Source organism: Vipera berus (genome assembly GCF_964194415.1).
Source record: "Vipera berus genome assembly, chromosome: 1".
NCBI lineage: Eukaryota > Metazoa > Chordata > Lepidosauria > Squamata > Viperidae > Vipera > Vipera berus.
The window spans coordinates 94,110,237-94,128,663 of NC_138202.1; the positions used below are offsets into that span (position 1 = coordinate 94,110,237).

Genomic DNA, 18,427 nt, shown 5'->3' on the forward strand with positions numbered 1-18,427 from the left:
CTGTGCTTATACATTCTTGAAAGAGTTCTAACATTATGATAAAAACAACTGACCAAAGACATCCTCAGGTGCTGACTAGATTTTAAAAAAAGTTGAGGGCATTTCAAAATTTTTAGATTATACAAAAAGAGGGACAGCCACTGAGAAAACATAAGAAGAGAAGGAACTAATTTACATGGCTATTACACAGAATTCTCAAGTCCTGCTAATAACCTTCCTCATTGTGACAGGGAAAGCAATATTCCTGGGAGGGATCAGCAAACAGGCTAGGACTATACAGGTGTTAAAAGGTGCCTCATCTGTCCAACTAAAGAAAATAGGCATTGTATCACACACCAGAGATATAGAATGATGCTGGAAAAGATGATCATGTTAGTATAAATAACTGCAAGTGGATGCTATGGGGCATAGGTGCCAAAGGCACAACAGAGTATAGGCAGGTGGGTGTTATGGAGTATGGGTGGGTGGGTGCTGCAGGAAGGCACGTGGCGTGTGGGTAGGTGAAAAAGCAACAGAAGTGACTTGCAACCTCCTGCCTGCTTCCCCAATGACTTTTCTCGTCAGTAGTTGGAAGAAAAGGTCAGAAATGGAGACCACATGGACACTGAAACATTTTAATTGCAAGCCAGTTGCCAAATCATGATCACATAATACAAATCATGACCATAGAAAGACTGCCATAGCTGAAGCTTTGAGAACCATTCATAAGTCCTCTTTGTTCAGCACCATCATAACTCGGTTGCTGAACTAGTGGTCATCTATATAAGTATAGTGTATATTGTTTTGTTCCAAAAAAAAACACAGCAGCTTTATAGATGTATGGAATACACGGAAATCAAACTATATTACTTATACAAGGAGGTGGAAGAGAATTTAATTATAAAGCAAAGATGTGGCCAGCTGAAACTGAAGAAGAATGCCAACCCATTTCTACAATGTGATCCTGAGCATACAGCCCCCATTTTTAAAGGGGAAAAGATCAGGAATTGCTTTCATATTGAACCTTTTTGATCAGGAACCAGAGGAACAGGTGGAATGAAATCAGCAACCTTGTTGCTAAGGATAAACGTGAAAGCAAAAACTGCCCAAAGACCAAGAAACAGAAGAAAGTAAGCTGGATGTTAAAACAAGCAGTAAAAATCACCAAAGAGAGGCTAACGCCATGAAAGACAATCATCTGAAGAAGGAATTTTGTTTGAAAGCAATATTACAAAGACAACCATAAAGGCAATCAGAACAGACACAGAAACCAAATCTTCCTAAAACTCTTAACTCAGAAGACAAGTTCCAACTTCAAACTGGTATACCAGAGTACACCAGTGGACAAATGGTAACTGATTCAAATAAGATCAAAGAAAGATGGAAGGTGCGTGCAGGTAGCCCTCAACTTACAACTATTTGTTTAGTGACCATTCAAAGTTACAACTGCACTGGAAAAAAGTGACTTATGACCCTTTTTCACACTTAACAATTGTTGCAGTGTGGTCATGCGATCAAAATTTGAACATTTGGCAACTGGCATATATTTATGATGGTTGCAGTATCCCAGGGTCATGTGGCCACCTTTTGTGACCTTCTGACAAGCAAAGTTAATGGGGAAGACAGATTCACTGACTAAACAACTGTGTTTCTAACTGAACAATAGCAGTAATTCACTTAACTATTTCAAGAAAGGTTGTAAAATGGCTTACTTAACAACTGTCTTGTTTAGCAACGGAAATTTGTGGTTGTAAGTTAAGTTCTACCTATACTGAAATTCTGTACAAGTGGGATGTCAACATCCAAAATACCTTACCAAAGTGGTTTTCAAGTATTTTGGTGTCAGGATCCCTTTACATTCTTAAAAATCAACTGAGGAGCCTAAAGAGGCAACATTTACGTGGATTATACAAATAGTCATTAACTTACAATATGACTACTCCGTAAACTGCTTAGAGAGGGCTGTAAAGCACTACGAAGCAGTAAATAAATCTAAGTGCTACTGCTATTGCTACAACCACATTGGGACTGGAATTGTCATCATTTGAACAAACACAATTTTATTGCCATTTGTACAGTGGTCGTTAAATGAATCATCACAGTTGTTACATCATTAAGCGAATCTGGCTTCCCTAATTGATCTTGCTTGTTAAAAGCCAGCTGGGAAGGTCACAAATTGTGATCCTGTGACCACTAAACCCTGCAATCACTGTAAATAACAAGCTGAATGCCTAGTGCCTAAATTGTGATCACAAGGCTTTGGGGGTGGTGCAACAGTCATAACTGAACAGTCATTCAGTCGAGGACTACCTGCAACGTGCTTCACTGATTATAGAAAAGTTTTTGATTGACTTAAACAGGTCAAGCTACACAGTATCCTTAGAAGTAAATATGAGGCTTTCAAAACATCTGATTGTTGTCATGAAAAATTTCTACACAGGACAAGAAGACACAGACTGGATTGAACACAGTAAAATGAACTAGCCTACAACTATATAGCAGTGTTCCCCAACCTTTCTGGACTGGCACTGGGGGGGAGGGGATGGTTTTGTGTGAGGGGCAGGTGTGTGTGTGGGCACACATCTTCATTTGTTCCGCCATTCATGTGGCCCAGTTGCGAACAGGCCTTGGCCTGGTAATGAGCAACAGCCCACAGATTGGGTAACCCTGCTACATAGGATTGAGACAAGGCACTATGTTCTTTCTTTATATATTCATTCTATATGCTCAGACAGGAAGATGGGTATGGCTTTCACACTGGAGGAACAAACATGAATAACCAACACTGTGCTAATGATGATACTGAAATGCAAACAATAGGCAACCTCTACTAAATGAATATCAAGAAGCACAATGAAAAATGGGATTGAGATTAAATATGAAGACGACCAAAGCAATGACAGAAGATTCATCAGTCTTAGAATTGGTAAAAGATAAAGTGAAGTAGTAGATAGTTTCTCCCTTTTAAGGTTGTCTATTAACAATAAAAGAAACGGTAGTCAATAAATACATTACAGACTAGCACTCAGCAGTGTTGTAATGAAGGCCTTGAAGGTCTTATAAAAATAATCATATATTGTGACTATTTATAAAAGGACCATAATCATGCAGGCAACAGAGTTGCCTGCGATGCTCTGTGACAATGGAAACCATATTAGAAAGAGCAGAGTAGAAAGAGTATTGATGCTTTTGATGTTAGATTCCTGAGAATATCGTGGATATAGAAGAAAACAAATAACAAAAAAATCATACAACAAATCAACCCAGAGTTCTCATTTGCATCATAAATAATCAGGCTCACTTATCATATTGTGAGTACATTACATAAAGTTCCTGGACCAATGGAACAGCTGGAAGAAATGAGATGAAGAGGGTGACCAATTGCATGGATGAACTTCACTACACAGCACTGGAAGACCCGGAAAAGCAGGAGATAAATAACACTGGAGAAGGTCTATCTAGTCTTTTTCCCTAAAAATAACACTTGGGCTTATATTGTTTTTGGCTCCAAAAGACGCATTAGGGCTTATTTTCAGGGAAGCATGGTATCAGGGTGATCAGCCTGGCTGGGCATCCCCCCCAGGGTGCACACAAGAAGCAGCAAGTGTGCGTGGGCCACTGTGTCTGGCAGACTCTGGGCCTGTGCAACGTGCGCAGCGCAAGTCAATTAATTACCTGTCCAATCAGCAGGTGGAGGCACACGCGTGGAGGGGAGGCAGGCAATCCAGCCATGCTGCGTGGTTGCCTGGCTCCAGAGAGGCTTGCATGGTGACACCGGCAGAGGCACTGGGGGGAAGTAGGCAATCCCGACACAACACACAGCTGCCTGCCCTGGTGCAGCTGTGGGCAAGCCAAGAAACAATGGGATGGAGTGAGCGGAGCATCAGGATTGCCTGTCTCACCCCCCCATGCCTCTGCCTGCTTCAGGTGTGGCTGTGCGAGCCTCCCACAAGCCAGGTGCCAAACAGTACATCAGGATCACCTGCCTTCCCCCTGCGCCTCTGTGCTCTCACTGCATATAAAACAGAGATTATATTGTAAAGAGTAGATACCAAAATACCCATAAATAATTAAATAATATACAAATTGCAACATAAAACATCAAATGAAACAATTTTTCTAACTCCACTAAGTAGAACAATATTTTTAATGAAACATGTTTAAGGAATTGCAGAAGTTCCATTTTATTACATGAATGACTATTTATTCTTTTCTGCTCAAATGGTAAAAAGAGTGGTAGTAATAATTTACTTCTAATAAGTCAAATTGCCCTTCTAATTTCAGAATTGACTTTTGCTTCATCATCTTTGCCAATCATAATCTCAAAGTCACTAGAGATTAATAAAATTATTACAGGAGTTTCTCTGGCTTGGCAATTATAACTACAATGCGACCAATGAAAGGTAGGTTATTTTTACCATGTAATCATATAAGAATCAATCTCACATGTGTTTTTGGTTACTTACAGTTATTTTCACTGCTCTATTTATCAATGTCAAATCCAGCATATTATATATGTATAACAAGAAGAAATCCATGGTGGTTGATTTCTCAGTATTTTGTATTATTTCCTTTACAAAATTCTTCATCGTAAAAGAAAAGCAATGGGAAATGTCTTTACAGAAGAAATAAGTGCCCTTTTAAACTGCATGTCTCGTCAGATACAGTCAAATTATTCTAGAATTGCCAGTACAGAACAAGCATATTTACAGAAAGAAATACCCTTAATTAAAGTTCAACTGCATTATCTGCATTTCTTTATCCTAGGGAAACATTTTGCTTTTTTTTTACACAGGATACAAGAATTTCTAATCAAACCACACTCTCTGCCTAACAGAGAGCTAATGAAATACTGAAAAGAAATGTATGTAAAGGTGCTTGAAACTCTTGACTTTCATTCAACATAGTTAACTGTCTCAAAATTGAAAATTAAAGGGACCAAATTTGTTGTGGTGGGAGAAGTTAACAAAAGAATAGGCCAACTTTGAAAATGAGCCAGATCAGACTAAAAAAATATTCCAGGAAACATAATCCCTTTGTATTCCTGGGTAAAGTAGATTGATAATAGCTAGAATGTTGTTGACTATTCCTTTCCAAGTTCTCTCCAACCTGGGCATACAATTCAGAATAAAGTAAAAGCAGCTCACACAGCTTTTCCTACTTATACACAAACACACATAAAACATAAAAAGGAACAGCAGAAATATACACACATATACCCCAGATTCATTCGTTGCAAAAAAATATATACCCAGCCTTCTATTGCTACTGCTGGTAAGGAACTGGGAAAAAGATTCCAGAAACCATTTTGTATGTGTTATTGTGTAACCTTTTTTATTATACATTTTGCTAAAATTTACCTGAATTCACACAGACATGAAAATGCTTTGCTTTCAAATAAGCTAAATGGATGTTTATTGCCCTTTACTTTAATCTGCCTCTCTAACAACTTCACCACAAGCCTATGAGACAGGTTAGAGCAGGGGTGTCAAACTCAATTTCATTGAGGGCTGCATCAGCATTGCAGTTGCCCTGGGGGGGGGGTAGCCAGGGTGGGCACAGCCTACTGGGTGGGCATAGCTGAAGTGCGTATGGCCTACTGGGTGAGCATGGCCAGCTCTACATCATTCGTGTCAAGGGTGCCTATGGGGGCCTGGGCAGGAGTGGGACAGATCTGAGGGTCTCTGGCAGAAGGAGATGGGACCGGATAAGTACCAAGGCATGGTCCCCTGGAGGAGCCTCACTGTTCCTCTCAGGCCATGCAGGGGGGCAGGGGGGGCTGGATGGTGGCGCGGAGGTCAAATGCCCAGCCCAGCCTTCAAGCACACACGGCACTAAGCCCAGCCCCACTTCCCCAAGGGGGTGCCCAGCTGCATTTACCTCCTCCTCAAGGTTGTTGCTGCTGTGCTTCCTCTCCTTAGCCAGGTTGCTCATGATGGGTAGGAGGGCAAAATCAAGAGGGAGGCCCACTCCCTCTCCATGTGAGGAAACCTGGATTTGTATCCAAAGCTTCCTTAGCAATAGGATGGGAGACCCCCCAGGAGAGGCCAGGAGGAGGGGGCAAGGGGATGATGAAAGGGTAGCAGGGCAGAACTAAGGTAGGACTTCCCTCAGACTCTCCCTCTCCTTCTTTCCTTCCCTCCTTCCTAAGAACAGAGTGGTGGGAAAATATCTGAGGGAGAAAAACAGGCAAGAAACACAGCTGAGGAAGTGTCATTCTTCGTGAGGAATGAAGAAATGCACCATCACCTGGAAGTGGCCAGCACATGGCCCTCGCCTACTTCACATATCCGGCTTGGTGGGCTCTGTGGGAGGGGATGCCATGAGCAGCGTGAGAGTCGATGTTACCTGTGCAAAACTGCCCAGCCCCCAGCCTGCCCGGTTTTGGCAAGCAGCGGGGTGCTCTCCTCACAGTGCCGAGAGGCTGAGCCAAGTGGCATGAATCTGAAGAGAAGCACAACACTGCCCAGCCCCTAGCCTGCCCAAAGTAGGCAGGGCCATGTGCTGGCCACTTCCAGGCGATGGTGCATTTCTTCATTCCTCACAAAGGATGATACCTCCCCAGCGTGCGCCCAGGGGGCAGGGCCGATGCAGCACGGGCCGGTCCCTCGCTGTTTACAGATGGAGCTAAGACTGAATGTATTTTAGCATAGATGACCACCACAAAATTGTACACTGACTCCCGACCAGCCTGGGCCGGGGCCAAGACAGCGGGGGCCGTTCCCTTACTGTTTCCAGGATGGCTTCGCGTGCCACATGAAACCACTTTGCGGGCCGCATCTGGGCCCCGGGCCTTGTGTTTGACATGTCTGGGTTAGAGACTGCACTAAAGTGATTGATCTAGAAAGGAAAATACAATTTAAAGATGTATACTGTCATCCAGTTTTGATTAATTGGCAAACCATTACCATTTATAGTGTCAGCAAACAAAGAAATCTATAATAAAGTTGATAGGGTACGATATGTTTCATGGGTCCCAACTTTTAATTAGCCTCCTCAAGACTGTACAATAATATCTGTCTCTGTGAAATCTAGTCATTTCTTCATTATACCTATACATTTGATTAATTAATAAATACTTAATGAAAACAGCAGAAATCTAGCCGCTACCAAACAAATATACGAGTATTTTTCTGCAGAAACAATTCTCTGCTGTTTTGAATTAATTTTATATATTTTAACACTGGAGTAGGAGATACATTTTGTAAATAAGTGAATAAATACGGAAATAACAATAAGAACAAGTCTAATGAAAGTTAAAATCCATACATGTATCCTCGACTTACAACCATTTGTTTACTGACTGTTCCAAGTTATAAAGGTACTGAAAAAGTGACTTAAGACAGTTTTTCCATATTTATGACCGCTGCAGCAACCCCATGGTCATAGGATCAAAATTTGGACGCTTGGCAACTTGAATGTATGTATGATGTTTGCAGTATTTTGTGATCATGTGATCACCTTTTACAACTTTTTGACAGCCAACGTCAATGGGAAAGTCAGATTCACTTAACTACCAAGTTAGTAACTTAACAACAGCAGTAATTTATTTAACAACTGTGGCAAGAAAGGTTGTAAAGTGGGACAAAAATCAACTTAATTGTCTTGCTTGGCAATGTAAATTTTGGGTACCATTGTAGTCATTGGTCAAGAACTACCTGTACATAATTCATGGATTTAACTCAGAAACATATAGAGGAAGAACAGGGAGATAGCGGAAATATGGAACCAACAACAGGTTTTTTTCAACTTCTGAGTCCACTAGTATCTTAATTGTGATTAAGGAAGCATTTTTTAATACTTTGCAACACTGCAGGGTGAAAATTTTCCTTATGTTTTTAATCAAATTCAGGATTTTTATTTTATAGCCTAACAGAGGTGGTCCTCGACTTACAACAGTTTGATTAATGACCGTTCAGTTACAACGGCACTGAAAAACGTGACTTATGACCATTTTTCACATTTATGACCATTGCAGCCTCCCTAGGGTCATGTGATTTACATTCAGATGCCTGACAATTGAGTCACATTTATGACGGTTGCAGTGTCCCAGGGGTCATGTGATCATCTTTGGCGACCTTCTGACAAGCGAAGTCAATGGGGAAGCCAGATAAAGCCAGCCGTGTTTGCTAACTTAATAACTGCACTGATTCACTTAACAACTGTGGCAAGAAAGGTCGCAAAATGGGACAAAACTCAATTTAACAAATGTCTCACTTAACAACAGAAATTTTGGGCTCAACTGTGGCAGTAAATCGAGGACTATCTGTACATCTTTGGCAGGAAATTATTTCAAGGAGAAATAATAGGCCAAGCAGCTTTCTTTATTTACTACCAACAATTTTGTTAATTTATGCTCGCTTTCCATCTTTTGTAATTCAAGTTGTGTACCTCTGTAAACATGGCAATAGAATGCCATTGAAAGAAATCCTGTAACAAAACCTATCAAAGTTCTATGTTCCTGCAGCTCTATTCTTAGATGTAAAAAAGTACATCCACACAATTGTTTGTACATATCCAAATTAAAGTCCCTTAAGCAAAAAAGAAGCATGTACAAAGAAATAGAAAACATACAGAAATATAACAAATACAGACTGAATTAAAGCCCCTTAATCAAAAAAAAAGTTACAAAAAAACAGAAAATATATGGAACCTTCTCCAATAACCATAAAAATTCTATCTTTTAATTCTGCTAGAGATTGTCTTACATTTTGTCTTCCTCGATTATTATTCTCAAGCAACTTCATGGAATTCACGAATAGATCTGGAACAAGCTGCACACCTTTTCTAAGTTTCAGCAGATTTCTTCAATTAAGCTGATTAACAAATAAACAAAAATCTATCCGTGTAAAACATTGCACTTAGAGATAAATCAATGTAGCCATTAATTTCTAGAAACAAATGGGGTTTTTATTTTTATTTTGCAACTAATTATGGAGAAAACCTCATTCCACTTCCACAGAATAATAACATCCTATTTTTAAAAGTAAAACTAGATTTCAACATTTCATCATTCTGCGTTTTCCAAAGCTTCAAAGAGAACTCAAAGCTCATGTAAAATCTGTACAATGCAAAATGAACTGCACGGCATATTGTACTGCCAGGTTCTGTGCAACAAATGTAGCTACAGTTCAATTCAACAATCAGATAAAAGCAATTTGTTAAAATAACATCTGGAATTCTTCTCATTGCAAAACTATTAAATCATGTGGAAAGACAAACATGAAGGCAGAGCTGGGTATTTTTTTTCTCTTGAATTGCATTCATTAAACACCTACTACACCTATTTCAAATGTTTCTAAAATTCAGAGTTTACCCCAGTGGTAGAAGAAATACTTCTAAGGTACAAGCTGAACACATGCTTCTTCTTTTTTTAATATCGTGCCCAAAGCCCTTTTTTAAACTCTTCCGTGAAAGGGCAACTGTGTTTTAAAGGGATTAAAATATTTGCATTGGCAATGACCCTTTCTTTTGGTATGGATGGAAATATGTGTGCTTTCCATTTACTGAGGAGCTCTGCATATCTCAAAGGCTTGCATACCACCCTCAGTGCAACAGAAGATTGTTCAATAGAAAACATCTTATCAGGTATTTTATACCTCCTCCCAAGTAGAGTTCAAAGTAGCAACATGCTTCAGCATTCTCACTATGCAAAAGCTATTATCCACACAATGAATGAAATACCCCATTCGCTTTGGGTCACTGTGAGGTCAAGAGGTGCCCCTTTGTTTTATAATTTAACCTATCCATTAGACCAGGGGGGAAAAAGCAGCTTAGCTAAAAATGCCTGATAAAGATCACAATTCACTAAACAATGGGAAGGAAATCTGGAATTTAAGACTTTACTTAGTTTTTAAAATGGTGTGTGTTTATGGAGCATGGACACACAATACATACACACCCACACTTATAAGATATACATGAGACAGCACTTGGTCTCTGTTAAGTCCTTCTGCTGTAAGATCTCAGAAGACACAATACCAAAACCAAAGCAAGCTAAGGAAAAGACCTTTTGCTCTGCCTTTGTTGGTTTAAGTCTGGGACATAAACATTATTTTAATACAGTATTTGTATTTCTTGGGATTAATAGTTCAGCCCTCTTGGAATCCTTTGTCTTTCTTGACAGAAGAATGCAGCATGCGGCACACGTTCCCCTTACAACAAGGAGGACAAAGGATTCAGTGATCAGGAGACAATTAGTCCCAATTAGGCCTATTTCGCAGCTGAGTGCAAAGAGAGGGGGAAGGGTGCTCACATTTTCACAAAATATGTCCCTCTGGCAAGTTCCAGTGAAATCAATAAAGCTACAAGTCGGTTACAAGGCCTGCAGCTCACATACAAAATTGCGCTGAGTTTTAACCAAGTCTCTGACATCTGGAGCTCTTTGAATCTAACATACTATGCAACCCATTTTGGACATTTTTGATCAACTTATTTATAGCAGAGGGCAGCAATAATTGCAATACTTCCACATCCTATTCTTAGGGTTGTTAACAACTTCATTGCAGTTCACACAATAGAATAGCTAATGCTTCAATCATCTCCTATTTTTAAAAAAAAACTAAAAAAAATGTTTTAGTCTTTATCCCTGCAAAGATGCCTGGAGGCATGATCCTGGTAAAAGCTACAAAATTGTCAAGTAATTTTTAAAGTCCAATTATTTATGTTTTTAAATGCTTGTATTAAGTCACTGTGTTAGGAATGTCTAGATTAGCCTAGTTAACTATTCTGAATTATACTGAAAAATAAATGAAAAATGTATGTTAGAAAAATCCACAGCTCCATTGTAAGCATAAAGTAGATAAATTAGATAATTAATGCAGTATAGACATGATTTTTAAAAATCCCTTTGATATCAATGAAGATGGTTACACAATGACTGACAACATGAATGGCTCAACTGTACTTACATGTGTACATGTGGAGGCTGGAATCGGCTTTGGTTAATATTGTAGTGTGTGAATGCCTGGGTTGGATTTGAGCTGTATTCATCCACAGAAATGGAAACTTTGCCTTGTGAAGGAATTCCATGTGCCATGCTTCCTCTTTATAGACATGAGCGACTTACAACTTTCCAGAGCAAAAGTCAGGAATGAGCATTGTGTTTCAGCCAATGTTGGAAGCCAAAGATGTCCTCATGAACTCTGTAGAATTCTGGACAACAATATGGAGACATTTATCATTTTGAAATTCCATCTAAAAACATTAAGCTCAGCCTAACATTTGTCTTGATGCATCTTTCCTATATCACATTAGCATACATACTCATAGCAAACTCAATCTCCAAACATGGATAATTCTGTAAGCAAAATCAAAACTGTCCACAACCAAGAGGAAAGATATCAGTAGGCATTCAAAAGTACAATCTTTGGGAAGGAAGTTTAAAGTTGCTTGCAGTGATCACACACTGCAGACTGACCAGAACATAATGGAAAATTAGGAAGGAAGGGAAATATCGGATCTTAGAAAAGACCTAGTTTGCTGGTTCATATGCCAAGCTGCAGCGGTTGCTTGCATGTCCTATTAGTCCTAATAAAATGTTAACTTATTTTTATATTGAATTTAAAACTATGTTCTTTGTATATTTAAATCTACCAGTTCTAATAAGAGCAACACAAGTTTATTTTAAAAATTTTTTTCCAGTATACAAGTATCTTGTCATTCAACAGTTGTCATCTATTTCTCTTTTTTTCTCCTTCTATACTTTGCAAATATAGTTTTATTTTGGCAAATGTCAAAACACTCCATTATGGGTATGTTATCTTACATTATATTACTGTAAAACAAATAAAATGTAATTATACCCTTTATTTTGAATTTCCCTTACATTTCTCACTGATGTTTTAATAATGTATTGCCAGAATCATGTGCCATATTTCAAAATACAATTATAGCTATTTATCACATTCAGTGACTCCATTTCATAAGTTGCCATAGAGCTGGAAATGAGGCGATTAAAAAATGGGCAAATAAAAGACCAAGATATAGCACCTGTTAGAAGGAAAAGATAATGATAATATAACTTTCTAATTTGCAAAGTCAATCTAAGGATGAATGTAGCAAAGTTTTAGAAAGTTATAATTTGAAAAAGTTTAAAAATGCATACTCCCCCCCTTCTCTTTATTATAATATTCAAATTCCAGATCATCCAGAGAAAGCACTAGAAAGGAGTCCAAGACGGGGGGGGGGGCAAGAATTATGCATCTTGAATGCAATGCAAACACTAAGATTTTGTGACTAAATGACTATAAAAGGTTAAATAAGAGCATTCAGTTTATCAGTCATTTAAGTTAAACAGGGTATCTGCTTTCAGAAGTAATATGCTCTTCAATACCAGACTGAAGAAAAATAAGCAAGGATGGCCATTCCCATTATATACCACTTGCAAGTTTACAGAAGTACCTAGAAGACCAGTTTTAGAAACAGATTGCATGAGCAGATGGACCTTGGTATGATCCATACATCTGTCAAGGCAATGCGTATGTTCTAAGGGCTCCTTTCATCCATCTGTTACCTTCCAGGTGCTTTGGACTTAACTTGGCTATGGTTGGTGAATTATGACAATTGAATTGATACATAAGAGTATGGTAGAAGAACTTCTCTCTACTATTTTAACATCCTACTAGAGCTGTCTACTTTTTAATTATTAGAATGCAAAATGGAAAGTGCTTAAAAGCCATGGGATAAATGTGTTATCACCTACAGTCCTATTCCTCTAACATATTTCCATTGGAAGCTAAAACATACAACTGTACACTCTAGATTAAAGCTCTTAATTTATTACTATGAGCCATTTTATCTTAAATTGATTAAAACTATGTCACACATTTCTATCTGCTTACTTTACCTATATAACTTCCTTCTCCTGTTTGTATTTGTTCAGATCAATTTGAACAACATGATGCAGTATCTTCTATCCCAATTTTTGTCAAACCATACCATTAAAAATAATCCTCCCCACTCAAAGGTACATAAATTTGGGCAAATACATTATAACAATTCATTTCTGCACACCCCCACTTCTATTCTCAAATACATATATATATTTATCTGTCAATCCATGTTTTTCAGATAAATATTTTTTCTCCCCACTTCTATCAGAGAATACACTGCTTCCAATCTTGGTTACTGGACCACGTTATTCTAAAAGCCTACCATCAATCACAGAAATAATATTTCTGATTCCAAATCTAGCAATTGGAAAAAAAACTCATTATTTTATTACCAAAAAAAAACACCTTTAAAAATGTTGTAGGAAGGGGAGTAATCCACTTCTAAAGTGAAATAAAAATATATATTAAAAAGCATCTGGGCTTTTTCAGTAACTCCAAAATACACAGTGTTTAGAACCCTATTCTGTTCCAAACTTGAAATATGCCCCTTTGCTATAACAGAGAAGAGCTAGGAATAGCCAGAAAGTCCCATGTTGTATACTATACGGCACTTTTCAAACAATGATGCTATCTTTGAATCCAAATACTGTTCAAAATTAAGTGTGTAAGAGTATACAACGAAGTTTAAACTCTACTTCAGAACAAAATTCAAGAAACAAATTTTCAAATGACAGATGCCCTATGATGGGCATCTCCCTTTTATTGTTACACAATCTGAGGCCTACATAGGATTCCATATGGTAGGTAGGTTAAGGACTCTCACAACTCCCTTTTTATAATCAGGATTGTTTGTTTCAAATTATGAAAAGCCATGATGATGAAATAAAATCCTAATTCCATCAACCAGCTATAGACCCAAATGAAATGTACTTCATTAAATTTCATTAAGTTGGATCTACATACACACACACACACACAATATGTATGCATGTGTATATAAAAGATTCAGTACATAAAATATTTCCCCAGTTATTCGTGCAAGATAACTGTCTACAAATTATAATGAAGGAACCTCCATACCAACTTTGCAGCTGTTTCCTTAATTTCCACCACAATTATATTTTACTGTTATTTTGCATAACAGTAAAATACAACACCTGCTTCCAATTGCAGTTCTGTAGTGAAGACTGTAATTCTCTTTTGAGATACTAACTATGAAAGCAGTGTGCAGTGTGGAGCTGCATAATTGCACTGCACTGAAAAGTAAATACAAATGAAAACATCTTCCCGTTAGAGAAATGACTGTCATTAAAAAAGAATGTTAGCCCTGAGAGCTCAGAGGGGGAAAAAACACACTTTGTATTGTGAGAATTTTAGTCTTGGCGGACGTTAGACAGTAATGTTGAAATGGCATAGCAATTTTTTTCCTCACACAAAGCATATTCTATTGGATAAAAGACAATATTAATGAAATACAATCCCATACTTTTTCTGCCCTTTAAAAATAGATAAGCCACTGTATTTTCATTATCTGACGGAATTAATGTTACATATTATAAAAAGCTCAGTGAAGAGAATTTAAGATCTTAATTCAATTCTATTTATTTTCTATGTAACTTTCAACTCTGAGGGGGGGGGAAATGTTAAGGCTTAAGTATACAGATACACATGCAGAAAATCTTGAACTTCACTTTTGAATTCTTAAGTGAAATATGTCATTTATAATTCACATACTGAACGGAAGAAAAATACAGCTTTTTAAATGACCTTCAATAAATATCAAACTCAGGAATAAAGATTATATATTGTATCAAAGAGACTAATTTTATTAATTTTCTTTTAATGTCTTTCTAATGCAAAATAGCCCTCATATTAAACAGAATGGCTGTGATCTTCAATGAATAACTCTGAAGAAAATATAAGGCAAAGTCAACTACTTCAAAACTTTTACATACATGCTGGTATTAGCGTCCCATAAGAATTTGTTTTAACAATATAATTCTTTTCTTTTCCTTAGAACAATCATTTCCTAAAGGAGATATACATACTATGGAATAGCTTTGACCTTGGTATTCATTTTAATGCTAATATAACCAAAAAAACTACCAACAACCCTGAATTACTGTATTACTGAATTACTGTATCTCATATACAATTATAGAATTCAAAGAACCCAAAAATGACAACATCTTACAAAAATATAGTTGATATGATGGAAAAACACCACAAGATCAAATGAATTCATTGGTTTAGTTTGAAGTCTATAAAAGGACACAGATAACAATTACACTGCAATTTTCTCACAACACAAAGCACTGTGAAGGATTGCATTTTTAATCAGTGGCAAGATAGAAAATTAAAAATAATACCCAAACCCATTATTTCTTGAGAGGAAAAAAAAACATCCATAACAAGGCGAAGGAAGAGAAATCCATCATTTAATTCATCACCTGGGAGTGTTATAGTTTACCTTTACTTTTAACTAGCACTAGCCAGAGTAATCCTGAAATATTTGAGATAAAGGGGAAGAATACCCATATTAGACCTCTATACAGGCTTATATTAACTGATGCAAAATAAAGCAGCAAACAGGCAATATATATGCATATCAATGCATGTCGAGTCCTAAACAAGTCTCATTCTCAGTGGAACCTATTTCACTGTCAGTGTGAGAGGACTGTAGATTAAGTGTGTGTGTGTGTGTGTGTGTGTGTGAGAGAGAGAGAGAGAGAGAGAGAGAGAGAGAGAGAGAGAGAGAGAGAGAGAGAGAGAGAGAGAGAGAGAGAGAGAGAGAGAGAGAGAGAAGGCAAAGAAGACTCCAGTCCAACTTTGACTCTGGCTGACTCACAGAGTCACATCTATGAAGTTTTCTTGATAAGAGAAGTGACCAGCCACTACCTCCTTGCCCAATATCTTTTCGACTTCCCATCTCTTCTGGCCGTGCAAGTTTACACTCTCACTGCAATCTTGTGCAATACCATCGATCAGAATCAGCATGCTACTACTATATTCCTAATGCTAGGTAAACTGTCACTGGGAGAGGAAGGGATCTTGAGTTACATCAAAGCAACAGTTAAGCAGAAACATATTATCCCAAACATCCGGCCTGTAAAAGGGACCAAGTCAAGTTTTCCTTCATCAAACCACCCTGCCGGTACTCCGCAAGCATTTGGGGACGGACCCTTTTAGAGAAGAAACCCTTACAGCGTCAAGCCTCTCCCTCTGTTGCAAAGATGCATTTCCTCCAGACACTTTAGCTGAAAGGGACCAGGAGCAAGGAAGACGTCCCAGGTTGCACGCACTACCTCTTGGTGGCCGTCACTCCATGCCCATCTAAGTAAGCAGCGCTGGGTGGATTTTCTCCCCCTTTCTTTCCCGGATAGGTGGCTGCACTCCTCTGAATCCTCGCAGGGTGTTTGAGCTGGTTCCTCTCTCCCTCGCCCATTCCCTCTTGCCAGGGCTAGGAATGATTGATCACAATCAGCGGCCAATAGCTTTGACTGCGCACCATCCTGCCTTTTCTATCGCTCCCCCCCCCTCTTCCCAACGTCATTTCATCCCAACCTGATTCTCCCTTTCTTTTCAAACTGGCACGAGAACACTGATCAAGTCTGCTAACCCATAACAAGCACACTCCTCAGAAAGTTGCACCTTTTTCAACCCTTCTATTAACTTTTGGAGGGGGGGGCAATGTCTCTCTCGACACCCCCCCCCCCAAAAAAAAAACCCTTTTGCGGGCTACTGCCTAAGTATGGCTTTGGGCGCGCGCGCTTAAAGTTTTCATGTTTGTTTGTTTTTTTCCCCCGACTCAGATCTCTGCAATGACCAAAACCTACTCCCCGCTCCTCGCCAAAATACAAGCCGATCGCTCTAACTCCTATTTCTCACGACGCTACGACACTTTCAGGTCGGTCGGGTTGAGGGATGCAGGGGGGGGAATGACATAATCCTAGAGCAAGGGAGGAAATAAATATATATATAAATAAAATAATCGCGATTAACAGCATGCAAACAGGGAGGCGAATACATCCCAATAAAATGCAAAGGTTTCCAAGTAGGCTTAGGCCTCGGGGGACCATTGATTTTTCAAAGCATGTTTTGGAAAAGCAGCCGGGGGAGAGGGAAAGAAAAGAGGGGGGGGGGAAATGTAGCTGTCTTGAACGTGAAAGAAACGTGGAAAACTGCAGCAATAGTAAAAAAAAACCAAACATTTGCAATTCAGTAGTTTTAATTATTATTTTTCTGCCCAGCTTTTCCCCCCACGGATTTTCTTTCCCTATGGAAATTGGGGAGGTGGGGAGAAAAAGGTGCAAAAGCAAGCCTCTTGGCAAGCGGGGAAATACGGCAAGAACAAACGATTTCTCCCCCGCCCCTCCCGGCGCCGTCCTTCTCTCCCGCCAGTCACACGTTTTCAGTTTTTTCAGCCTAAGAAGTAATACTTTTGCATTTCACTCCCTCGATCTACCGTTTCGCCTCGTTTTTCTCCGGCAATCTTGCAGAGCACAATGCTGCTCCCTTTGGCCTACCCTTCCCCCGGTCGTGCTCTTAACATTAGAACCCCTCGATCACCCGGAGACTTGCTAGTAAACAACGAGCAAAATTAATCTCCTCTGCCAAATCTATTCCCAAACCGCCGCCGCCGCCCCCCCCCCCTCCTTCCCACCCCACAGCTCCGCAAAGGCAAGAAATGAACGCCGAATCCGGGAAGGGGGGGGGAGCAGGAGGAGGAAGAGGAAGAGAAGGAAGAGATGTGGGGGCATTGCAAGCGAGGGTGGGAAGGAGGAGGAGGAGGAGGAGGAGGAAGAAGAAGAAGGAGGCAAAAGAAACCGACCCTTGCGCAGATCAGCAAATTAGCTTGCCTTCTCCAAACCCTTTTTAAACCACCCCGTTCTACCCAGAGCGAATGGCAAAGAAGCAGCCCGTTTTTGAGTCTGATTATTGTTTCGCGGCGGTTGCCCTCTCTGATCTCCTTGTACATGACAAGGCACCTCTAACCCAGCGCTTTGTGTTTGTTATTGGTAATTCTCCTCTCCTCTCCCTTCTTCCATCGGGAGTCCTCTTCCCCCCCCCTTCTCTCTCTCTCTCTCTCTCTCTCTCTCTGAACGGGGCGGATGATTTACCTTCTCTGCCTCTTTTTATTTTCCTGGAGGTTGAGGTGTATTCCTAAGGATGCCTTCAGTGCTGGGGAAGGAGCCGATCCATGAGGGGAGTGGGGTGGGGGGGCGACGCTGCCGAGAAGCCGCTGGTTACAGAGAGCGAAAGAGCCAGGGAGACCTTGGCATAAGGTGGGCGGCTGGTGTAAGGCAGGGCAGAACCTCCGACCCGCCAAGGATCCCGTGGGCGGGGGGGGGAACGAAAGAGAGGAGAGAGGCAGCGAGGGAAAAGAAAAGAAAAAAAGGGGGGGGGGAGAAAATAAGAGCAGTCCGTGATTTGAAGTGGGGAACGAAAAGGAAAGAGGGGGGGGGAGAGAGAGAGAGAGACGGGGGGGGGAGGGAGAGAGAGAGAGAAAGAAGCGAAGAAGGAAGAGAACAGTGCAATGAGTAAGGACTGCCACTGGGGTCAGGGAGCAGAGCACCAGGAAACAGGGCGGCCAAACGCGCGCACACTACACACAC

General features: G+C 39.7%; 1 protein-coding gene across 2 annotated transcripts in view; it reads right to left on the bottom strand.

The window, feature by feature from the left end:
* MPPED2 (metallophosphoesterase domain containing 2) overlaps window positions 1–18,182 on the bottom strand; it is a 163,465-nt gene extending 145,283 nt beyond the window's left edge. For both annotated transcript variants that reach the window (XM_081329924.1, XM_081329922.1), the window contains exons 1-2: window positions 17,933–18,182; window positions 10,890–11,133 (exon numbers count right to left, since the gene is read on the bottom strand). In XM_081329924.1, the coding sequence (XP_081186050.1) occupies window positions 10,890–11,017 (128 nt within the window). In that variant the 5' untranslated portion in view covers window positions 11,018–11,133; window positions 17,933–18,182. The remainder of the gene's footprint in view (window positions 1–10,889; window positions 11,134–17,932) is intronic.
* Window positions 18,183–18,427: the final 245 nt, after the last annotated feature.